This window comes from Atractosteus spatula, chromosome 17 (assembly GCF_055471065.1).
Source record: "Atractosteus spatula isolate fAtrSpa1 chromosome 17, fAtrSpa1.hap1, whole genome shotgun sequence".
In the NCBI taxonomy this organism is placed as follows: domain Eukaryota; kingdom Metazoa; phylum Chordata; class Actinopteri; order Semionotiformes; family Lepisosteidae; genus Atractosteus; species Atractosteus spatula.
The window spans coordinates 16,496,770-16,522,288 of NC_142722.1; the positions used below are offsets into that span (position 1 = coordinate 16,496,770).

A 25,519-nucleotide genomic window follows, 5' to 3' on the forward strand; every position below is an offset into this window, starting at 1 on the left:
CTGTACCACTACTGAGATATGGCTGGTGCATATGGCCGAGACAGTCAGTGAAGATTACAGAGGTATTAATTAATAATAATAATTCTTTGAATTTTATAGTGCTTTTTATCTGCAACACCCACTTGGGAGATTCATGGAAGCCATTATGTACCAAGAGCCCTTTTGCACAGCAGATCAGATAGAGAAGAGAGAAATGACATTACCAGTTGATTTAATGAGTAACATTAGGGAGATCAGTTTGAACAAAATTAGTGTGCAGTTTAGCCAGGATACCTACACTTTTCAAAAGGTGTCTAGGAACTTGAGTGACCAAGTAGTTAGGACCTTGGTTTAACATCTCAACCAAAAGTCACTGGACAAGATACTTGGACACTGGTTTATACAGTACATTCTGGCCCAGAGCCTACTGACCACCACCTGCTGGTCCACCAACTCCACTAACAGCAGTGACTGTGATTTCCATTGAGGTCTCCCATCTCCATACTGATCAGGTTCTAAGTATTTGCTATTTGATGTTTTTTCCCAAGGCGGTGAGGCTGCAATAACTGATCGCAATGTAACAGGCTATAAAGATGCAGTTAACAGCCGAAGACAAGCTAGATTTCTAATCTCAATAACAGCGTAGAATGCTGTTCCTTCTGGTGTGTCTTTGTGTGGGGCTATATATTTCGTGGTCACCCTTTCCTCCTCACTCAGTATTGAGGGTTCGGATGTCGTATGTCTTGAGACCCGCCCAGCACCAGGTCATCTCCCCGCGGCCTGAGGGCACAGGTTTCTACCCAACATCGTCTGACCTCCTGAGCTCGGGCTAACCCCCGTTTCGCCGCTACGCATAGGATCATTTTTCGCTCTCCTGCCATTCCACGGTATGCCTCTCTGACATCCATGACAGTAACTTTCATTTCAGGTGAACTCCTGAGTTGTAGTTCAAATACTGTACATCCTGGGAGACTTATTTCAACCTCTATTTCCGCATTGTCCTGAATACACTGTACAGTATATGAAGAAGAGATATTAAAACAGGCAACAGAAACAAGCCTGTTGTCGGATGTGCTAGCTTTCCCCGGCAGGTCTGTATGCTTGAAACACTGGCTGGTTCAGTTGATCACCTAAGACTCGTTGGGATTTCATGCTCCTGCCTCTCCTTCCCAGTCTTTTTCCCCTGAGGCAGAACTTGCTCTTTGGTTAACTCAAGGCTCCAGTCACAGTCTAGTGGCACGCTGGGTATGTGAATGAGTCTGACGTGTCATGTAAGTTCTCCGCTGAGCCTTGATGGGGAGCCGGCTTGATGCTGACTCAAATCAGACTGTCTAGTTAGCTGAGGCTGTAGAAACAAATCACTTTTGCCATTTTGTCAGGTTTTTGTCTTCTTCTTATCCCCGTTGACAGGACAGGAGTGTCTCCTCAATATCTACACAGGCCTGTGATTTTAAATATCCTTTCTTTCCTCATTGCTCTCAGCTGTTATGATCCTGAGTGAGTGGGCACCTAGGGGAGCAGTTCTTCTTTCTGCTTCTTGGTCTATATTTCTCGTTCGGTTCTTCCCTAGTAGATGATTGATCCAAGATTTTCATCAACGTGCTTCTTGAAGGATCACAAAGATACAACTTCCACTGCTTGATTAGTTGTTTATATTCCGAGCACCGGAATTACTTAATGTGAAGCCAAACCTCTGGTTTTCTTCTGGCTGAAAAGGTTGTCTTTGTCTGTTCCTTTTATGATTTTGAACACTAAGATCAAACCCTTATGCCTTTCATTTTCCCTTTGTGTGTATGATATGCATGGCCTTTACACCTGGGACTTCTACAGTAGTGTACTTTTTGTAGCTTGACATAGTTGAGGAGGTGGAGCATCACCTTGATATTTCTCTTGTCACTTCATGCCGATGTTGGCTCAAAACATTTTAGGAGTTACAAACTAGCTTCTGGGTGACAGCACCCTGTGTTTGCTAATGCCAGACATTTTACTCCCTGCCCAGCTGTGCTGTAAACATTAGTAATCAGCTCTTCTTTCCAAAACCTGCTCTTATTTGTTTCTGGTCATTGACTTCACAGCTGCTCTTTGGTTTTCTTATCATGGTTGTACACTATTTGTACAGATTTTTACTGATGACTGGGCTGTCATGCCTTAGACAGCTGGGTTTGGAAACCGGACTTATGCTTATCAAAGAAAGTACTAGAATATCCATCCATTTTCCAACTGATTCATCCAACTCTGGGCTGTGGGAGAGCTGGAGCCTATCCCAGCAAGCAGCAGGCACAAAGCAGGATACACCCTGCATAACCAGGACACCAGGCCATTGCAGGGCACACACACCAGACACTCACACACGCACACCAGACCAGACACTCACACACGCACACCAGACCAGACACTCACACACTCACACACTCACACCAGACCAGACACTCACACACTCACACCAGACCAGACACTCACACACGCACACCAGACCAGACACTCACACACTCACACACTCACACCAGACCAAACATTCACACACTCACACCAGACCAGACACTCACACACTGACACACTCACACCAGAGCCAGTTTTTCCAGAAGCAAATTAACCTACTAGTGTGTCTTGGGAGGAATCCAGAGCACCCAGAGGAAACCCACATGAACACAGGGAGAATATAGAAGCTCCGCACAGATAACTCCCCAGGTCTGGAATTACACCCAGGGTCTCAGTGCTGTGAGACGGCAATGCTAACCACTGCGCCAATGTGCTGCCTGTACTAGAATATGTTATACAAAAATGCCCATAATCTCAGGATGACGTATGGATGTGTTAGGGCTCTGGAGTCTGAATGGGAAGATTCCAGAGAGCTTAAACACAGGTAGGAAACTATGGCTAACTAAGGCTATTTGCCCTTGAGCAAGGTACTGTGTCAGCCAAATTAATAAGAAGAATTTATTAATAACTTGCCTGAACCCCCTGCCAGCCCTACAGCCTGGAGGTTCTGGGGTCTAATCCAAATAGTGCTACTCGATCAGTAGAATGAAATCAAGTGAACATGTACAGTCAAGGGGAAGCACAGTGACGCAGCGGTTAGCATTGCTGTCTCACAGGCCTGAGGCCCTGGGTTTAATTCCAGACCAGGGGAGTTATACTGTATGTGTGGAACGTGTATATTCTCCCTGCATTCATGTGGGTTTCCTCCAGGTGCTCTGGTCTCCTGTCACAGTCCAAACACATGCTGGTAAGTTAATTGGCTTCTGGGAAAATTGGTCCTGGTTAGAGCATTAGCTGAACAGTTGGTGAGGACAGGAGCATCGAGCACCAGTGCGGAATTCAGCTGTGGCGCTGCTCAGATACCCGCGGGGCTTGTTATTGTCAGTGTGAATTGTGCACGTCTACGGACTGGCACAGTTACACGGCAGGAAGCACGCTCACTCTTGGCAGGTGGCAGCTTAGTGTTCCCCTCCGTGTTCTCTTGCAACCTCTGTGTTTTCACTGTGGACACCACAAACGCACAGATTGATGTTTGACCGACACTCGTTTAAAGACTCCTTTGTAAATACATTCAACATTGAATACATTGAGATTTCTTTACTGTAAAGAAACCTCTAATATTGTCTCTCTAATAACTTTATACCATTAAAACAGCACTGGTACAAATGACCAATAAAAAGGACTAATATATTATCTGGTTAGTGCAAATAAGCTGAATGCAGTCTTCCTGAATGCAGGTTTTTAGCTCTAACAGAGGATACAAAAATAAACAAAATGTCCACTGAAACATGAGGCTTTTCTGAATGGCACAGTAAAGGCAGCCACACCAGCTCAGACTGAGCTCTGTGATCACGGGTGCGAGCCTAGGCCATGTCACTCCCACAGTCCAAAGACATGCTGGTTATTTGGATTCTGTAAAATTGGCCTGGCCTGAGTGTGTGTGTTTGCTCTGCGATGGACCGGCACCCATCCAGGGTGCAGCATGCCTTGCGTCAGATGCTTGTCTGGATAGTCTCCGGGCCGCCGTGAATTGGATAATCGGTTATTGAAAGTGACGTGATGTGTGATGTAAACTCCAACACAGAAACATCCTGTTGAATTTGTCTGTCCTTTAAATTTCATATCGCTTACATTTTTACTTTGTGTGATGCGTGAGAAAGTCAATTTATGGTTCCCGTGGGTGTTACATTTTCCTTTCCATCTCAAGTTTTTGACAGAAGCCTGCTTGTCTGTGACATTCAAATTCAGTGGCACCAGGAAGGAAAGTACCTGGGTGACAAGACAGAGCACAAATTTACCTTTGTCCCCCAGAGGAATTTGATTCTTTTGGAAAGTTGAATAATTTATTTCTGCTTTGCTGCCTGCTGAAGGGCAGTTGATGTTAATGAGTGCTGTTTGTAGACATTACTGAAGTGGAAAGTCTTTTAAATAGAAAATGCTGTGATCGGGCAGCTCTTTTCCTTGTCGTTTAGTGTTTTAATGGCCCATAACATAGAATATTCTGAGACAGGTACAGATTATGCTCTTCTTTGTCTGGCTCTCAGCCAGCCTGTGCTTTATCCTCCACACATGGACGACCAGGCGCAGTGATACAAGTCACCTAAGAATAGGACTCCTTATCAGGGTGCTTTTCAAGGACAGCACAGAGTATGGGATGTTCTGAGCTGCCATTAGTTGAATTACAATTTTCTCATTAAAGAGATAAAATCAAGAAAGAATTCTTTCAGCAAAATATTCAGCAGCTTAATTGTTTTTTTTTGTTGGGAAGTTAAAGTTTAACAAAGTGTCTGCCAGCTTTTGCTCTGAGTGTTTTTTAACACCAGGGTAACACTCCTACTCTTTTCGAGAAACACCCGGGATTTTTAATGCCCATGGAGAGTGAGGACCTTGGTTTTACATGTCATCTGAAGGATGGTGTCTTTTTGCAGTACATACTATACTATACTGGGGCACTAGGACCCACACACACCAAAGAGCAAGAGCTCCCTATTGGTCACACTAACACCTCTTCCAGCAGCAGCCTTTGTTTTTCCCAGGAGGTCCCCCACACAGCTACTGGCCAGGCTGCTAAAGATAGAATAAGGACTTTTTTTTAAGAAATCTTATAGATAAGAGAAGCGTAGTTAGCCCTTCATGCTCATTTGGTTCCTAGAAAGTAATTGATTCCACAATACAATCCGGCCTCTTCCTGTTGGGTCATTATCTTCGATGTGGAATTTAAATCAAGAGGTGTTATGCAAAAATTATACAATGTGCTTGTTAGCCCACTTTTAGTATACTCTGTACAATTGTGGTCACAGTGTTAAAAAGCATCATCTGTTCTGGAATCAGGCCATAAAAGACTAACCAAGTACATTCCTTAAAGAAGTTTCCAGTACTTACAGACCTAAAGAGCTGAATCTTTATAGTCTGGAACAAAAAATATTAAGAGGAGACCTGATTCGCTTATTCCAAACCCGTAAAGCCAGCCATAGACAAAGTCAACCCAATGGACTGCTTCAGAATCAACAATACAACCTGAAACCGAAGGAAACTGCTGGACAATATGAGGGAAAGCAAAGGTCAAGGTGGAATGTCTTTATATAGTACAGTGAGCGACAGGCATAGGGAGCAAGCTACCCAGGCAGGCTGGTGACTTTCAACAAACATCTGGATGAGATTGTCAAATCAGTTACTTACTAGCAGTGGAACAGCTTAGTGGTTTCTACAGAGCAGCTGAATGCCCTTTTCTTCTTTCTAACATTTCTTACAGTCCTAGGCTCTAATGATGTGGTTAGGCCTGGTTATTGCAGACACCATGTGTCTGGTGAGAAGAAATGCCTCTTGCCTTTAGTTCTAGCAACAGCAAAACCTGTGAACCCAGGTTGCACATTTTCACGATTCATTAATCTAGCTCTGTTTTGAAAGCCATATTTGTTTTCTCACTTTTCTCTCACTTAACCTTTTAATAGAGTACTACTCAGCGTAATTCTCACAAATAAAAAAAAGAAAAATGGTTTATATAGTGTACATGTAGAGAAAGTAGCAAATGAAACAGTAGAATAATGCTTAGTTCACATGCGAATATGTACTGTACATGGAAGCTATACAGCATATTTATCACCCAGGAGCTACCATTATGAAACGTCTATTTAATTTCTGCCGCGGGCTGCCTCAGTAATATAGTTCTGCCTTGAGGCAGTATGGTGACTGACACAGAGCTGCCTAGCTAATTTAACATATTCCAATAATTATTCTATACTTTCCACAACACAATTAAACACTATGACCTTGAATATGTGCCAATACAGTATATGTGTGTCATTCATTATCCCAATTGTAGAAACACTAATGTGATATAAGCATTTTAAAGAACATTGGAACATTGAATAATGGAGGCTTATAAAGCTGTTCCATGTTCATTTATAAACCTATTGGTCCTCTCACACAGTCTCTCCAGGTACCCATTAACACAGTCAGTGTTGACTTAGAGGAAGGCTGTCACTGTGTTACAGTGCCGGATCACAGCCATTAGGAGTATGGCATTCTCCACCACAGAGGGGGTGGACAGTTCAGCAGGCACAACAGGAAAGCCCCTGCACTGAAATGTCACGTCGCAGCAGCACAGAGAAGAAAGCCGTTGTCTTTTGGCTGTGAGCTACAAGCTGCTAGCTTCAGTGATGATTATCTCTCTTGCGCTCATTGTTTGCCTAACTCAGCACGTTCCTTATCTGTCCATCTTTCACATTAGTTTCCATCTCTCCTGCCCCGTATTTTTGTCTTTTTGGTGTTTGGCAGGTATTTTCTACTTTCCTCAGCTGCTCAGTCTTCTTGTCCCTAATCAGGTGTCCTTATTAACCTCTAAGAAACTCATATAAGCCTCTTCGGTGCCACAACAGAAGAAACTTTCTTACCGTTCGGCAAAGTCAAGCAGTGCATTTAAATGACTAGGTGAACATGCAGTGATTGTAATATGAAAGGTGCAGGAGTAGGCTTTATAAAAAGATAACAGCAGGGTACAATGAAAATTTGACATTTAAATCCTAATTCACACATTTTTAATATTTTTACAAAATGTGCACATTGGAAATAAACTTTATTAGAAGGTTACTTAATGTTGATTTCTACAGCTGTAACCTGTGATATCCAAAACCCAGTTTCACTGACACTCATGAGTCTCATTTCCTGGGATGCACTCTGAGCCTCATTATGGGACACTACCGATTGCACTACACTCCGATCACAGATGTTTTCTCGTTCTTTTGTTATTTTTAAAAGAATCCAGCCACAGATGTGTTTGAACAGCGGATACAGAACCAGTACAGCAGAACAAGACTTTAAAATAAGGATGACCTTTTATCTTCCTCCTTCAAGGTCTGATCCATCCTCTCTGAGCTTAATAACTACAGGCCATTTCTGCCATTAAAAGTCTAATCCCCTCGTCCAATTCATCTTGTGCAGTGCGGCGTGATCAGATTGACAGTACATGGTGCAGAGTCCAGTAAAACAGTCAGGAGTCTGTCAACATTGCATGTTATGATAGGTGTTAATCTGTTTAAAGAGTTCTGTCATTTTAAAGAAAAGTCCTGTCTCATCTTGCAGCATACAGTAAGTTCTGTTCCACTTCTGCTTTAAGAGGCATATTGTCCTGCAGTAGAAATAAGTCCTCCATGAATGGATGACCCTGAAGTGCATACACCCTTTTTAAATTTTGCTATTCAACTTTAAGCAAATGTGGGCAAAACCTGGTATTAGATAAACCAAAGCCAGACTCACAACGGTCCATTTTGTACAATGTGATCCCCCAGAGTTAATCATTATGTCTGCTTGTCTAGAATATGTACAGTAACAAATCCTATGTTGTTTTATTCCCGGCAGGGGATGGATCCAGCAGAGCAAACCCACAGAAAGCAGGACCCAGCGGGATCGGCCACAGCCAGGTCAGATCCCACCCCGGGGCCTGCTGGGAGGGCAGCCTGCCCTGCCCCCTCGGATGCCCAAAGGCTACGGGGGGGAGCTGGGAAGCTGGAAGCCCACGGATTCACTCCAGCTGATGCCCTGAGCCCGGAGGTGACGCAGGCCAAGGGGCCAGCTGGGCCCGACTGCACAGCGGGTAGCGGCTCGGGGCCCGCGGCGCCCGTGTGCATGAGCAGGCCCAGGCCCCAGACAACGGGCAGCTCCGGCCGACCCCGGCCCACAGGAGCTGGGGGGGCTGTCCCTCAGCCCCCGGGGTCCTGCAGCCCCAACCCAGTGAGGCACACGGCCCCCCCACCTGCCGCGCCCATGCCCACAGCCCAGCCCCCCTGGGCGGCTTTCGCAGGGAGCTCTGTGGACCCCGTCCCCCCGGGAGCTCAGTCCCAGACCGACGCCAGCGCCGAAGCCGGGGCCGAGGAGGAGGACTTCAGGTGAGCTCAGGTGTTCTTACTCGGCCTCCTCTGGCAGGGGCCGTGACGTCATGGTGTCCACCTGAAGTCTGTTCATTTTCACCATCTTGATGGTGACGAGAACAATTTCGCTTGCAAAAACAGCAGTAAAAGATTGATGTGCTTTTCAGCTGATGTTCAATACCACACAACATCAAATTCATATACGGGGCACAAAGAAATGTCTATTATTCCTTTTTGTACAAAGAGAAGGTTCAGGTTTACCCCATTCCATCATCAGAGAGGAAACGCAAAGGGCTGTCTGACCTACTTAAACCTTTTGGAACTAAAACTGTTTTATTGTTGAAATTACAGTTTTAATTTTTTTTAAAAAGGTAGTAGATTCTTCAGCTATAAACCACAGATTTAACTCTTAACCTGCATTTATTTTTCAAGTCTACTTGTCCCAGAGCCTTGGAAGATCTCCAGCTTGTAAAGCAATATAGACTATTCTGGCTAAAAGTCTCGACAGCTGAGGATTTCCCATGTCTTTTAAAATATGTTACTGCACCTTATGCCTGTTCCCCTTTCTTGTTCATTGACAGTACCTGCTTTAAAAGTTTCAAAGCAGCTGAAGCTGTTTTTTTATTTAAACTTAAGAAAACTGCTATCCAGAATTAGGCCTTCTCATATCTACCTTCACTTATTCTTCTTTGTTTTTAAACACTGCTGTACCTGGAATGTTCTATTCGTAAGGGTTACAAGTAAAGGTCTTGTTTATTTTTTGTCTAAAAAGAAAACTGGAGGTGGATGAATGACTGCTGCTTACAGTTTTAACACAACAGCCAGACAAAAGGCTTAACTGAGCTGCAATGGACACACGTCTCTTTCAGCACTGGGCCTGTGGATACCCTTGTTGTTCAACTACTCATTTGCTAAAGCCATTTCATCTTACATTTTAATAATTCATATGGCATTTTTTATAAAGCCAATGCTGCCGTATGATATAGTAGCCCACTAGGTATTAGAATCTGTCCCAATGATTAAAAGCTTTGTCATAAAGGAGTACAATTTTCAAAAGCTCATTTCAATGCAGCAAGTATTACAAGTGAATATGGCTCCATGAAGCACATACTGTACCAACTGGACCAGCCAAGGAGAATAACTTTCTCACAGCCTTGAAAAAATCAACTGCATACTGATATGTTAGTAAAATACTTACTGTAACTCTACCAGTACAATAAAGTTGGCCAGTTCTTTTATCTGATGTATTTGATTTGGAAAAATCCTCTCAAGCTTTTTGTTAAGCAAATGTGATCATGCTGTTGGATACAGTACCCGTAAACTTCATCAAAATGAACCACCATTAGTCCTACCTGCCACACGCTGTACTGATACGCTGGCATGTTTCTTGTATGCTTGATGGATGGTCCTTGTTGAAAAATGGTACTTTTTATTAATCATTAGGTTTCATTCTACTGTACATTACACTGGAAAAAAAATAAATCACGGTTCAATTCTTTTTACATTTTCGGCTGTTGATATTAGCAAGATATAAATATGGAATTAGAATCTCGGAATCTAAGATAAACCACTGAGATTTGAAGAGACCAGGATTCTGTTTCATAGGCATTTTAATTTGAATAATATGTGGTCTTTTATGACTACAATTAATCAAAATGAGTAAGTGTAAGTATTTCTTTGTATGCCTTTTCTTTATATGTTTTATGAAAAACAATAACAGCACCAAACATATATTTAAAGATAAACACTGCAAAATTGTAATATTTTGTTTTGTGTCTACCGTTTGAAAATGATAACATCTCATTTTTTTTCAGGTCCATTTAAAAGATCTTTGATTTCTTCTGTGTCAAATCTCATTTACCTGTATTTAGAGAAATGCATTAAAAGGCCAACAGAAAATTAGTATTAATTCAATGTTTGTAGCTAAGTAATAAACACCTGTGCACTATAAAGGTTTATGTCTAAATATTGGAACCTGAATTCTATACACAGTAGGCCTGTTAAGTCAAAACAACATAAACTTCTATAATGTTATTCCTGTTTTGATTAAATTAGCACTGGGACTAAATAAAACAGATTATAGATCTTATGAAATATTTACAAGCTATAGTATGACTAGTAAAATATTTAATCAAGACAAAACAGTGTGCACTGCAGGTCTGCTGAGTGATTGATTTGGCAGTAAAGGAGTGTGATACCGTATGACCAGTTCAGTCCTGCCCTGCTGCAGGCTCCTCAGCTCCTTGCGCTGACTTTCCCACCAGCACTGCTTCTCCCGTGGGTGCTGTGTTGATGTGGTAGATGAGAAGCGGTGGATGACCTTAGCAGCACGTTTCCTCAGCCGGCGGGTCTGATCCTCAGGGCCTCGTGTGGCTGCAGGGGCTGCAGCAGCCGTGGCAGTAAAGGCGATAAACAATCAAGAAGTACGTGGAAGGGGTATTAATGAAACCTCTTTGATAACCCACTTGATTTACAGTTATCTGTGTGCTGAAGCAGACCTGAGTTTCAGTTCAGGTGCAGCAGCAGACACGCTGGTCACACAGCTCAGGCAGTGAGTTGTCCTTTTTTGATATTTAATATACCAGGACTAGGTCTGAAAAACTATAGACCTAAAAGCTTGACAGGTCCCCTCTTCCTTGATTTCTAAACCCTTGGAACGGTTTTGTTCTGAGCACTGAAGTAAACTATTTGTTTAATTAAGAAATACATATTATTTGAAATGAAAATACCAAAGAATTGCATGATGCTTATGCTAAAAATCCCACTGAGCAAGTTCGGAGTGAACTGAGAAAATCTAAACTTCAATTAAATTATATTATTAATAAAAATACAGAATTCCTCATCCGGAGACTCCGATATGATCATGTTGAACACAATAATAAATCAGGAGAATATGTAGCAAACCAGTTAAAATAGAATTAAGAAAAATAAATTGTTGCTGCGATAAGGATTAATACCATCGCAGTAGTGAAATATTTTAAAATACGTGGGAAATTCCCAGCTGCTGGGTCTTTTAGCCCGAACAGTCTATATTGCTTTACAAGCTGGAGATCGCAAGACGTAAATAACACTTTCCGTACATTCTATAGCAAGCTATTCACTTCAGACCACGAACCAAGTCAAACAAATCTTCACTTCTTTTAAAATAATTAGAATTTCCAAAACGAACTGGTCTTGTAGTACTGTTTGTTCAATGATAAAGGTATTATACACCATACCTTTGGCCATAGTCACTGCTAACCGAATGCAGTTTCACACTGCGCAGGGGGACCAGGCAAGGATACAACAAAACTTAAACATCAAGGGAACCCTCCAGACACAGCACAAAAGCAACCTTTGCATAGTTGAGGTACTATTATAATTAGCAGATCCATCAAACTCCTTACAAGAAGCTATCAAGCTCATAAATACGTCCTCTGAAATATCAACACAGTAGTCTAATTGGAACATCCACAATTGTACCAGTGTGTGGTGATGGTTGTAATGCCCGTGGTCAGCAGGACCAGCGGTCCTCTGTGCTTTCTGGGGAATGTAGACAAGATGTGCGAACCACTTTCACTTCATATCATCAACTCAAGACATCTGTTCAATGTTCATAATGCGACACATTATGAATTACAGTTTACAGTTTCAGTCAAGTAACTTAGAACTTAGCCGAAATGGAAATCAGCAAAACCTGGTCTTCGTCAGGTTGGAAAACCCTGGAATACAACCTGAAACTGTCTTGCCATTACCACCCTTAATGCGGAATCTAAAATTATTTCACTCTCTATCCAAAGGATTGATTGCACATTTCTTGTCCTCCTCTGGTGCCCAGATTTTGAATGTTCTTTGAGAATCTTATTGGTTTCTCACTGGTTATTGTGTTTCTCCCTGGTTTGCTCTCCAAGTGATTTTGTTCTCATTTGCTATCGATTATGGACCCTGGTGCTTCTTGCTTGCCGGCTTTGCATTTGGTTGTATCATATTTCATCGTTTCTGATCTCTCTTCATCTCGTGTTTGCTCTGCTGTTATCAGAGTGCTGGCTAGTTATGCCCTTTAGTAGTGTATCATCCGTATATTCGATGAGCTGGATGAGCTTGCTAATTAGTCCATGGTCTCAGTCACTGTTGTAAATCGGTAGGATTTCTGCAGTGCTTTCTTTAATTACCTCACTCCAGGTTTCTCCCTTAATGAGTGCTCTTTTTTCTGTATTTAAACTAGTTCTTGATTCACATACACATGAAATAACCTTGGGTGCCTGGTCCTTTTAATGTAAGAATAAATTGACTGTGCAATACTGTTTCTAAAGTCTACATATCAAGTGTCGTACAATCTACCAGTGTCCACTTTGGGAGTACAGTATGTTTGCAGAGTGGTTTAATGTGCTGCTCTAGACACGGTACAAAAGGGCAACCAGACTAATTTCTAGTGTGACAGCAATTTCATATTCTGACAGATTAAGAGAGTTGAATCTTTTTACTGTAGACCAGACAAGACAGCATGCAGACTTGTTTAAAATGCAAACTATTTAAAATCCTTAATGTTACTGACTGGGTTAAGTCAGGGGATTTATTGAAGATCAAATTGGGAATCAAGTCCTTATACCAAATTAATGAAGCTGAGTGCACAGATTCGTTACGAAAACAACTTGATGGAATCCTTGGATCATTAAGCTACTAGCAGCTAAATGAGAATATAAAAGATTAAGAAAGGTTACAAAAGAGGAGGCCATTGAGCCCATTTTTCCCATTTGGTCGTTAATTGATCTAAGGATCCCATCCAGCTGAAAGAAGGGTATCAGCTTCAGTCACATGGCTGTGTGTCCGGTTCCATCAGTTCCATCAGCATGTCAGTCAGAGAGATTGCCTTCAGTCCCAGAGTGCATCTGGTTATTCCTCTCTGGAATGATTACAGAGCAGTAGTAAATATCTAGAACACGGCAAACAAAATTGCACATCATATTCTGAGAGAGGATTTACTTGTGTGTTTAACAATTTTAACATAACACTCCTTTATTTAAATTCTATGCTTTTAACTGTATATCCTAACGTTTTGTGTGTCTTTTTTGTTGCTTCCCTACATTACCTAGAAGATGTAAAATATGTCTTAAATAGCACCGGATGTGAGAACAGAGCAAGCGTGCCAGTGTTATGGCTTTGCTTCTGAATAAAGGCACTTTGCTGTGAGCTTCTTGTCCAGTGTTTGGATTTGGGCTCCATTGTCTCTAATGCTTATTGAGAGAATGTGAGTGTGAATGCAGGCGCTTAAGAAGACAGTGGTGTGTGGAAGTGACAGATTAGTCACTGCAGCTGGCAGCTGGAAATGGGTCAAGAACTGCAGGCAGCTGATAACATCATGCTTGGGAAGGACAAGCTCAGCTGGAGAGGCTTATTAGCTCACATAGCAGGACTGCCAGCCAGTATACACACACCTCAGCCATATAGCTATGCACACACATGCATCACAAACACAGTGTGTTTGCACACGTGTCACACACACCCATCATGCATCACAAAAAGTGTGTATGCACACGTGTCACACACACCCATCATGCATCACAAAGACAGTGTGTATGCACACGTCACACACACCCATCACGCATCACAAACACAGAGTGTTTGCACACACATCAGACATACTCGCACAACCTATGTGGACATCTTGTGCACACTCATGTTAGCCATGTGCACACAGCGTGCAAGCATATACTGACATCAGCCTGCAATGATGTTATCATATCCACTGAAAGGACATACTGTACACCCGTCAAGAACACAAACACCATTTACTCTATATGTACAGAACAAAATTGCTACACTTAGAAGCCAGCCAAGTCCATACACAAGTTCAGTACTTACACAACAGCTATACTGTACTTGATAACTGATTACCCTGAGCTTAACAACCAGTAAGTGGTGATAAACTCCGGTCCTCTAGGGCCTTTAGGTTTTATTCCTGCTGGGCTCTCTCTTTTCCCCTCAGAGCTCAGCTGCAAAGCTCGCTCAGACATTGTCCCACTGAAAACCAGGAAGAGAAACTGACCCAATGTATGCTTTGCCTGGGTTTCTTCCCACTACAGGGCTTATCAATGCATTGTAACACAGTTTTGTCACAGTGCTGCTGCGTGACTGTGTAAGAACAATAGAGACCCAGCTGGTTGATTAGATTGCTAATGGGTTAAGGATCCAATCACCTCTTTTCTATCCTGAAACTACCAGATGTAACCCCCCCTTGTGTCCTCTGTGCTCTTGTTTTGTTGTTGGTTTTGAAGATGTCCCCTGACAATGGACTATCTGTCAAAACTAGGCAAAATGGGTCTATCTGACAGTTGTTCTTTATACAGACCAGATAAAGAATTAAGGAAAATAATAATAATAAACATTTTGACATCAAAATGACAATTCTTATTTTGAATCTTCATTCAGCTGAGCAGCAATTTTCTTTTAATAGATGGACAAAAAAATCAGTTTTTCTATGAACAGTTTTAACCTTGGAAAACCGGAGCATCCTCACATCCTCCTCCCCTTTTTAGGGTTACCAGCATTATTTTAATCTTACAAGGTTACATAACCGGGTAAGACTGATAATTATTGTTCGTAAAATATAGAATTTTCTTGTCAGATAAAGTAGTGAACTACAAGAAAGTCTGGTCAAAGCTTTCATTTGACTTTATTTTCTATTGATCTTATGTGTGGTTGATGTTCCATTTTCATCTGTGATGACATAATTGTTTTTAAAATGACAGATCACTAATAAAGCAGATAATTGCCCTTAATTCCTCATCTCTGGCAGGGTGCACATCATCACATGGAATGTGGGGTCAGCTGTTCCACCTGATGACATCATTTCGCTTCTAGGGCTGAACATAGGAGATGGGATCACAGACATGTACATCATTGGGTAAGAGCTTCATCCTTTTCGAGATTCCTTGTTAAATATGTCTGTCCACATACAGCACCTGTCACCCTTCTGTGGGTCTCACCACTAAACGGGCACTTGATTGCTGTTTACTGTAGTTTACTGCTCTAAGGAATGGTGACTAGTGTCACCCCTTAACTTATCAACCATACCTCAATTCAAGCCAGAGCCCTTCCTGCCTGCCTAGTTATTTAATAAATAATTAAATAACTAGGAATTCCAAAACTCTTTTAACAACATTAACCATACTGTAAATGTGAATGTATGCTCTCTAGCAACACATGGGAATGTCTAAGACTAAAAACCTAAGGCAAGACTTTAAGAGTGCCTGAGCACTATCTTCTCTTTCTGCCTCTCTTGTTCTTCAGTCTTCAGGAAGTCAACTCCATGATTAATAAACGGCTGAAGGACGCCATCTTCACTGACCAGTGGAGTGAGCTGTGTATGGACACACTGGGTCCCTTCGGATATGTGCTGGTTGGTGAAAAAAACAATGTTTTAACACAGTGGCCATAACTTGAGGCTATAGTGCCCACTTACTGTAGGTAAAGTTGAATATGTCCTGTTCAAACTGTCAAGAAAGAGAAACTAGCAGCATAAAGTTCTTGAGCCACAGATGAAAACAGCATGGTTACCAATTCCAGTCACATAAAGTGTCTGGTCATTTATTTATTTAAAATAATATTCTCTGATAAAAAATATCATATATATCGTATGGCCTCATGTAAAGTTTTATATTTCAGAAGTACTCCATCATGTTCCTAAACCATGACCATTTACAAACATTTTAATTCATGTTCCATTTAAAAGGAATTTTCACCTGTGCTGTTTGAGCAGCTTAGATAAGGTTGGTTTATCCATCCCTGGATATAGGGTTCGGGGTTGTCTATGAAGAGCAGGAGTCAGATGAATAGACTTATAAATACTGAGATTTGGATCAGAGAGAAGCACAAAAGCTCTCTGCATGTACTTTTTATAGATGTGTTACTGTAGTTATCCCTTTAAACCTAAAACTGAAAGTGTCTGAGATCTGGTCATTGATCTATAAAATGACCATGAAATTGTCTTTTACTTAGATGCCTCAGAATAGTGGGTAAAATAAGGAATTGTATGTAATACCTCATTGAATATATGTTGAATTGATATTGCTTCACAATTCCTCATTAAATACATTTTAAACCACTACTACTTCAGAGAGAGAGGATCTGGTGATAACCTGCACATTTCAAAATGAAATTTCCTGTCTCTTGATTTCATTTTAAATCTATTCATTTTAGTACAATTCTGATCACTGATGTAGAAAAAAAAGCTTTCAGGAAATCTAAACAGTAGAGTTTTACAGCACATTTATGGACTACTGTATTTGTTTATTATTACATATTCTAGTTTACCCAGTGTTTTTTATTGACACAAAGTAAACTATATACAGTACATGTGTTGCATAATAAAGAACATTAATTTTATAGAATTGCACCAAAATAAACAAATAATATATTGAATTTATTTCTAAATAAAAGAGGTTAATTACTAGTCTGGTGTATCAAAAGTTGGCAATGATAAATCAAAAGGATTTAAGCATTCCTGATGCCAGTATACAGTAGAAAGTATGCTGCTGATCGGATTGGCTATCAGTTTACATACAGATAATTTCTGTATTTCGAAGTGTCAGAAGATATGTCCCTGTCCAGCTCACGTGACCAGTTCTGTGTTGGTCACCTAGTACCATAACTCAGGCTTCAGCCAGCAGAATTTAGACTATAGGGATCAGCCTGTGCTCAGAATTGAAATGTGTTTTCCTGGTTGGTCCTCTTTTATTTTTGTTCTGTTCTGAACACAGGAAAGGGCCTGAACTCTGGTAAAAATTAACTAGTCACAACCGATTCTTTTAAACAACGGTGAATTGAAATGAGAGCAATAGGTTTTCCTCCATAGGGACTGTGGTTGTGAATAAACTGAGTATACTGTAGTACTCCTTTCAGACCTTTTCACACCTGTTGCACACACCTCATCTTACAGGATCACCTCAGTCAACACAGGAACACAGGAGGCATTGTACTGTATAATCATTTCATTTGCAAATGAAAACTGGGCAGTGAGGATCATGTTTCAGGGGCCCCAAACACATTGCTTCTTCAAATGTGTTTTTACGTTAAAGCTTTGCAGAACAGCAACTTTTGCAGGTTTGCACCTGAGAGAAAGAGAGCTTGTCCTTTTTCCTGCTCTATTTCTATATGGTAAAAAATAGACAAAGACATGTAATCTTTTGAAGGTTTGAAGAAACTATTATTCTTAGTACAGACTACCTACTGTAGATACCAATATTTTGCAAAGGAATACTCATTAACATAACGGTATCCCTGTCCAACCCTGATAAAAAATGTAATGGGTTATTTCTAGTTTGTGTGGTTTAGTCAAATTAAACTTGTTTTAGACAGAGGCTTAAAATGAATGCCTCTGCTTATGCAGAAAGGTTTTTTTTTAGACACAAGTCTTCCCAAATTCCAAATAGATTTTTTATTCAATGCTGTCATTGGATACCCAGTTACATGTAGGTGTACTGTACTACATCCCAGATATCTTTATACATTTTGGAAATGTTGAAGATTGTCTTTATTATTGTTCCCATTTCTGCCTTAATAATAGCAGCAAAAACCATAACAATGAAGAATGACATGCCAAATGTGCCTGCTGTGTATTGTGCTTATATGCACCGCACACAGCTCTGAACAGCTTTCTTCTCTTGTTCACACCTGCAAACACACACAACGCAAACCTGCAACATGGTTCTTACTTTTTCTGTGGTTGTTGTGTGTTACATTTCCATGCAACTTATTAAACATGCTGTGGGATTCCTAACATGTATCAATTTCTTCCTGATATGTTATTCAGCAGGAGAGCTCTTATCTCAATTTTATCTGTCATCACTCTTTGAAGTCAGTAGACAATTATGTCATTTTTTCAGCCTGGGTATTTTTTTCATCCCTAATGCCTCAGAAATGAAAGGCTTCAAAGCAGAACACAGAGCTTTAATGCAACAAAATGGCTGGTGAAATTCTCTAATTGTTCATCTACAGCAGCTTCTCTCATTTGTAACTGCAGCAAGTCCATTCTTGAGGGGTCTTATCCACCACTAGAAGGGCAGAAATGTGCTGTTAATTATTACTTTGATCAAAAGCCTTGTGATGTTTCTGCAATTGATGATTCTGCAATTTCCCTCACGGGATCAATAAAGTATCTATCTATCTATGTTTAAACTTTTCTGAAATGCGGTTGCAGTAGCAGCAGGTTATTTCGGTCTCACCTGTGTGCCAGCCCACAGCCCCCACTCCACAATACCAGGGTTCCTACTGCTGTGCTGCAGATGCACCCACACAATGTAGTCACTCACTTATTTAAGAGTCTTACACAGATCAAAATGCCCTTTATCTCTAAATATGGAACCCCTAATCATCAAGTCCATCTTGGTCATATCGTATAATAACCTGGTTAGAGCTCCACCAGAATAATAAGGAAAATGATTAATAAATATTAAAGATAAAATGAATTTTCTAGCTGAGTTTACCTGAAAGTGGTGTCTAGTAGAATAGATGTTTACTAAGTTCTAATTACATTATGGAGTCTGTATAAAATAAAATGTTTCCTGTGTATGAAAACTTAACATTTACAGATTACTTAACATTCCTAGATTAAAGGACATCTCCATTATGACAAGTATTGGACTTTGTCGGGATACTAATGTTATCATTTGCAAATCTTGGGTCTTTACCTGATGATTGTTAGCTAGTTTGTTAGTTACTTTATTTGTTTGGAGAAAATATTAGGTTATTGGCAATTAGAAACACTTCTCCAGGACAGTGGCTCATTCTGCAAGTGCAACTGGAACAAAGCTGAGAGCATAATCAGTCTTATGCATCAATTTTTCATTCTCTTCGAGAGAGATCATTAGGAGGTCATTACTCGTGAGTTTGCAGGAAGAGGGTCTTTAGAGCTGTAACTGACACCAGGGTGCTGACTTCTTGTGTGAACAGCGCAAGGGTCCTCTCAACGACACACGTGCACTGCTGCAGTCCACTGATTCTGTAGAACACAAGAGATAGAAAGCTCAATGGCAAAACTTAATACAGCCTTCATAAATGTAATGAAGCAGAGGCTGCAGTAGTACTGTATTTTACTGGAATGAATTGTGTTTTTTTTATTTGAGTGGCCGGACATGAAAGGAAGCCATTCAGTCCTGTTTGTATTGGGGATGCAATGTGTTCTGGGAGGATCTATAGCTTTTGAATGCTGTGAGTCTAATGCAGGCCTGGTACTTCTATCAATGTTATTTTTAAGGCAAATATGTAAGGTCTTTGCACCTTGTTATCCCACTAAATGCTGAGAGACTTTATTGGCTTCTCACTTAAACCTACGTACTGTACAAGGTATGGGGAGATGGAAAACTGCAGACGTTCATTGTATTATTTATTTAATGGATACGTATATTCTGTTTCTTGAAGAGAAAACGATTAGGCAGTGCTTTGCAGGAACAGTCTGTCTCTGAATAGTTAAACAAAACAATATTTCATGAATTCATTAGAGACCAGCATGCAGGGAAGACCGTGTTGGAATTATTTCTAAGAGAACTCGGAGAATATGTGGCCTGGCTGGGTTTTCAGCCAGCACACATATTTTTCAGTTGCAACACTTAAGCAACGCGGAAGCGTTTTAATGACAGCACCCGAATTTATAAAATACCACCTTGTTTTGAGCTTGGAAAATATGCTTCCCTGGTAAACTCTGCATTCCCAGGGTGGAAGCAAAATTAAACTGGAATTGCAAACTTCGGACTCAGTACCACTGGTGACATGCACCTAAACCTTTAGGCAGCAGCTCAGTTTGAGAGATGCGAGGAGCAGAGAACAGTCATTAAACAAAATGTTGAGCCTGTGTTCCAGGCAGCTGTGCATTAGTGTGTATGACAGAGCCGGCCACTGGGAGCAGGAATTGATTTTCCTACAGGTATGTGATCTGCCAAGGAGCCTCACTCATCATCTGTCTCTTAAAGAGAGAGGGGAGGTTACTGAGTAGGTTCTCACCACAACTGGATGCTGCATAGATCAGCAGCTCTCAATATATCTCTCTTCCTACACACTGCCACGTAGTGTTTCTCAAAAGTGCTGATTACGTGCTGAGATAAATGTCAACTGTAAAAATAATAAATAGAAACGGGCTTCCAGCAAAAGGTTACATTGTAATTCGCTGTAAGAATATGAGGTTATTTCTAGTAGAAAATGTGAATTAATAATGGAAATAGTATTAAAAATACATGCAGAGGGAGTTGTATTGGTCTGTTGTTTCTAAACAAAACATATTATTTACATATCTGATTCTGGTTAATTTCCAGCAGTTTTCCTTCTTTAGACATTCTAATTGCAAGAAATAAGAAGAGGGTAAAACTCAAACAGATTCAATATTTTTAAAGACTCAGTTTAAAGACTCTTCTTTAGGGCACTTCTGTGACAATGCCAATGTTAATGCAAAACTGTAATTAGCCCCTACCAGAACACATCAAGTCAATTACGTAAGAGCTTAGTTCACAGGATCAGCAGATGCAGGCTGAACTGTATTCACATTTATGAAACTTGCAGTTCATCTTCCAGTGTTTGCTACAGAAACTGATTGTCGAGAGGCCGAAACAATATACAGTAAATGAAACAGCCAACTGTGTTACACAGAAGCCCAAATGGAGACATGTCTGCGTTAATACTGCAAACTACTGCACCTGCTTTTTTGGTTGTTTTGTTTTGCTTCATCTTGTCGATTCTTTTAGAATTCACGCTGCAAGAATTCCTTCTGACCACACAGGGCGTTAACGAAACAATAACTGAAGGGAATGGAAGAGATTCAGGCTCTTCCTTATCACAACAAGCCTCAGGAAGAGTCAAAACCAATTCCCTCTAGAGATTATGCCTAAAGATCATTCCTCCTGTACATCCTAGAGTTAACATTCTTGTAGAAGCCATTGCATTTCCACATATTGGGCTTGTTAGGACGATGTTTCCCTTTAAAGAAATCAATACTAAGCAGATGCATGTGCACAAAGAAAAGACATTTAGTGACCTGAACTTCTTCAGACAGCATTTGTGGTTTTATACACAATGGACAGGCTGTATGTTAATAAAACAGACATTATAAGGTTTTATTGTGCTTTATTATTACACCATCTAAACAGTTGTGATCAATGGCCAATGGGTCATTTTCATACAGAAAATCCAAGGAGAACATTATTAACAAGGGAGTGCTGGAGTAACAAGAATATACAGTAGCTGGGGTCAGCCAGGGGGAGAGGTGAATGCCATTAAAACACAACTTGCATTACACCCTGTGTAGTCTTATAATACAGCCTGTCACGAGCAAGAAATAGTTTCTGTGCATTTTTAATATTTTGTGTGTGTAAAGGCTCCTGCGCACAGTGACCTTAAGGAGCTACAATGGCTATAGCTCCTCCGCTCTTCCTGTTTCCCCTGACACCTCCCGGTCTGCCAGTTCCCTCTCTCTCTTCCAGGTGACATCCCAGCGGATGCAAGGTGTTCTGCTGCTGGTTTTCGCCAAGTACTACCACCTGCCCTTCCTGAGGAATGTGCAGACAGAGAGCACGCGGACAGGCCTGGGAGGATACTGGGTGAGTGTGCCCCCCTGTCGCTGGAGCTGACACCCTCAGCATAGCCAGGGCCGTAGTCAAACAGCAGCTTCTGCCACGCCTGGTGTACTGCGCGTTTTTTCCGTCACAGAAAAAGGCAGCACCGGGTCTTTCAGACCCAAAATAAACAAATAAAAAACCTTCTAGGCATAAAGATTTCTGTCTCACAACACCAATGTTTTGAGAAACTGGTGTTAACTGCTGGAGGTGGTACATGTCTCTGTAGACGCAGATATGTAATCAGAGTCAGAGTGCCTTTAGCGCAGTGCTTTAATTGCACTAGTGTGTTAGTTTTACAAACACAGAAAATGAAGAAATAACTTGGGTCTTGATTAATCCCCCTGACGTTTGGGAGGTAATAAATAAAGCCTTTTTTGTCCCTTTCAAAGGTAATTTATCAGGAGTTCAGAGTATTCTGACAAGAAAAGAATTTCCATAACAAGTTGTATCAACTTTAGGTTAATTATATATTTTAACTGTGACGGCAACTGTGCCATTGATTGCAACTGCCCATAAAAATCTAATAAATCTAATAAACAACACCTGAAATTGCTCTTACAGGCTGGACAATGCATGGGTAGGAAGAGAGAGGTTGGTATAGTTACAGGACCATGGCACCCTTTATTCTCTTCACAACAAGAAATTTGTTTTCAAGAATGTTCACAGTATGAGCTCAAAAAAAAATTCTGTCACTAAGCAGCTTCCCATGCTGTCTCTTAGCGACTCTGTAGTTCGTTGTCTGGCCTCTGTAGCTCAGTGCTCCGCTGTCAGCGGGTCAGACCCTGTCCATCGGGTCCAGATTCTGGAGTTCTACTGCAGAGTCCCTGTGTGTGTTGTCAGCGTCCCTTGTGCCAGCTACCTCACACACCTGCGAGAAAGGCAGACGACTTTTAAACAGAGAGGAGAGCAGCTGTCAGGTATCAGGACCACCCTGCCTCCTCTTAATAAATCGATTGTCTGCTTGTCACATTCCCATATTCGGGTGTTTCATATGGGCATATTGGCAGCTGGCTTGTTCTGTATGGAGGTTTATTCTGAAGTCAACCACAAGTAAATGGTGTAGTCCTCAAACAGTGATTAGCACACAGGGTGTCTGGTTAATCGTAATGAAAGTAAGTTTTGCTTTAGAATATGGTCTTTGAGGTAGGTTTCCCTCCCGTTGATCTACACAGCTGTTAAGAAGGACACCCGGATTAGAATGAGGCTGTTGCACGTAATATAGTTTAACTTTGTGACAGACACTTACCCTGTCCGAGCAGTCCACTACAAGAGTCAGAGTGCCACAAGCACTGACTGGCCTTGTGTAAACAGGGCTTCAGCTTGTGTCATTTTTATTCAAGGCCTAAATAAAGGCTTAGCAATATTAAAGATATTTTGTCATAGTAACCACAGCCTTAATGAATCCTGTTGCAAGCTGCATCATAGCTAACGGCGTGAATCACGCTGTATCTTCTGTCCTGACGGAGGCGAAAGAGTGACCCTTTTCTCTGCGAAGGGTAACAAAGGTGGCGTTAGTGCCCGGATGGCGGTTTTTGGCCACACGGTTTGTTTCCTGAACTGCCACCTGCCGGCACACATGGAGAATTCGGAGCAGCGCATGGAGGACTTCGAAAGCATCCTGCAGCAGCAGCAGTTCGACGGGCAGGCGGCCGCCGTGCTGGATCACGAGTGAGTGCCTCGCCGGGCCCTGGGCTCCATCTAGTGGGGGATCTGCTCGGGTCGTACTGCCGCCGCCGTATTTGTCTAAGAGGTCCTGGGTGTATATTACTGCCAACGAGTCTGGGGTCATTTTTCTTTCTGTTTTCTGTGGTTACAATTGTGTACCTGTAAAAACTAGGATTATTTCGATATTAAAGGAGGCATTCATTTATCATGTTCAAGTAGGGAGCTGCGTCAGCGTGCGTAGGCTTATTCCCTGCTGAAAGGAAAAGAAAAGAGACACAGGGTTTCGGCTGTGGAGCCTTCTTCAGGTGTCACCCTTTTGTGTGTCTCTTCTCAGCATGGAATGAACTTTTACTTGTTTATTTTATCACTTTGTTGGCACTGATGATGCAGCCCCATAGTGTCTGGGACTGAGGGCCCGGAGGAAGGACAATGAAGACAAGGAGCAGAGAAACAGCCAGCAGAACATGAGTGGATACAGCCAGAGAAGGGTGTAAATGAGTGGGATGAATGGGATATTTTAAAGAGGGTTGAAGTTGTGCTTTAGATTAATTAAAAAAACGGTGTTGGGGATGCAGTTCTGAGAGTTTTCTGTTTAAAGGTTCTGTTTACATGTTAACTCAGTGGGGAGACTTTATGGACCCTATAGAATATTGATGATTGTGCCGATATTAATAATGCATCATAGCCTCAGTGGAACAGATGCTCAGTCTGTGTAATCCAAACTAATTGGCTGGCAGGCTACCCCAGTATGCAAAAAGGTGGTGAAAAGAGCTGGCTGATACATCTTCTTTTGATGTTATGACCTAGCCTGTCACTCATCCCTAAAGTGTTATTATGACAAGACATCAGGCTCCTTCTTTCTATGTCCAGTGGACCTTACCAAAACCCATTCAGTCTGCCGCATTGTGTACATGCTTTTGAGATTGTTTTTCTTTTCAATTCTGAAATGTATAAAAAGACAATTTAATAAAAAATCCTCTATTAAGCTGTTTTTTGTCCCTTGCTTTATCTCATAGTGGTTATGGTGAAGAGTTGAGATCTAATTTCAGTATTTGTTTCTTTTCAGTGTGGTGTTTTGGTTCGGTGACCTGAACTTCAGAATTGAGGATTACGAAATTCAGTTTGTAAAGAATGCCATTGATGGCAACAAGCTCTCTCTGCTTTGGGATAAAGACCAGGTGAGAAATCTTAAATGGTAGACTATGGTTTTCAGTTTAATTCCTTCTGTTCCAATAAGGATCAGCTATACCCAGGATCAAGTCAGGTACAGTACAAGCTGTCCTGACTACAGTATTTGAACCTGTGCATTTGACATCACCCTGAACTAAAAACCTAGATATCCTGATTCAGGAAGATAATCTGATTTGAACAGTGCTGTGGACCCAGAAGTTTACAGTCTCCCCACAATTCCCTGTTACAGTCCTACAGGTTAGACGTTTTTTGAAAATGTTCTATAAATATGCTAGAACGCTCTTAACATATTGTCCAACATATTTTTCATTGTCCTGCAGAACAATTGTTTGTTTTGTTTTTTAAATACACAATGGTCGCCTTCCTTGCCTCCGTCTGGAATAAAGTCATCTTTCTGCATGTCCCTGGCTCCAGGGGCACGGTGCCTGTTGTGTGTGAAATTAAAAACCGTAAAAGGGTAAGGGGGGCAACTTGCCTACACAATAAGGGGGGCAACATGCTTTGTTTTTGCACTTACAGTCGTTTGGTGTTTTTTACACGGTGATCGATTTGGGTGGGGAGCGGGCGAGTGGCAGGCTGCCTCAGCAGCTCCAGGTCCGGCCTGGGCTGTGGTCGTGTCAAGCGGGCCCTTTTCTCTCTCCTGCGCGGGACTGTGCGTTTCTCTCTCAGTGTCTCTGTCGCCGGGCCACTGCCTCCACAGACACCGCGCTGCCTTGAACGCTGGAGTGCGTCTGACTGCTCAGGTGCTGTGCTCACTGC

The 25,519-nt window shown here is 41.5% G+C and overlaps 1 protein-coding gene across 1 annotated transcript in view; it reads left to right on the forward strand.

Annotated features, from left to right (window-relative positions):
* inpp5jb (inositol polyphosphate-5-phosphatase Jb) overlaps positions 1-25,519 on the forward strand; it is a 37,143-nt gene that overhangs the window by 2,756 nt on the left and 8,868 nt on the right. The window contains exons 3-8 of the mRNA XM_088936091.1: positions 7,816-8,342; positions 15,100-15,207; positions 15,594-15,702; positions 21,770-21,886; positions 23,400-23,572; positions 24,636-24,747. Of these exons, the coding sequence (XP_088792217.1) occupies positions 7,819-8,342; positions 15,100-15,207; positions 15,594-15,702; positions 21,770-21,886; positions 23,400-23,572; positions 24,636-24,747 (1,143 nt within the window). The 5' untranslated portion in view covers positions 7,816-7,818. The remainder of the gene's footprint in view (positions 1-7,815; positions 8,343-15,099; positions 15,208-15,593; positions 15,703-21,769; positions 21,887-23,399; positions 23,573-24,635; positions 24,748-25,519) is intronic.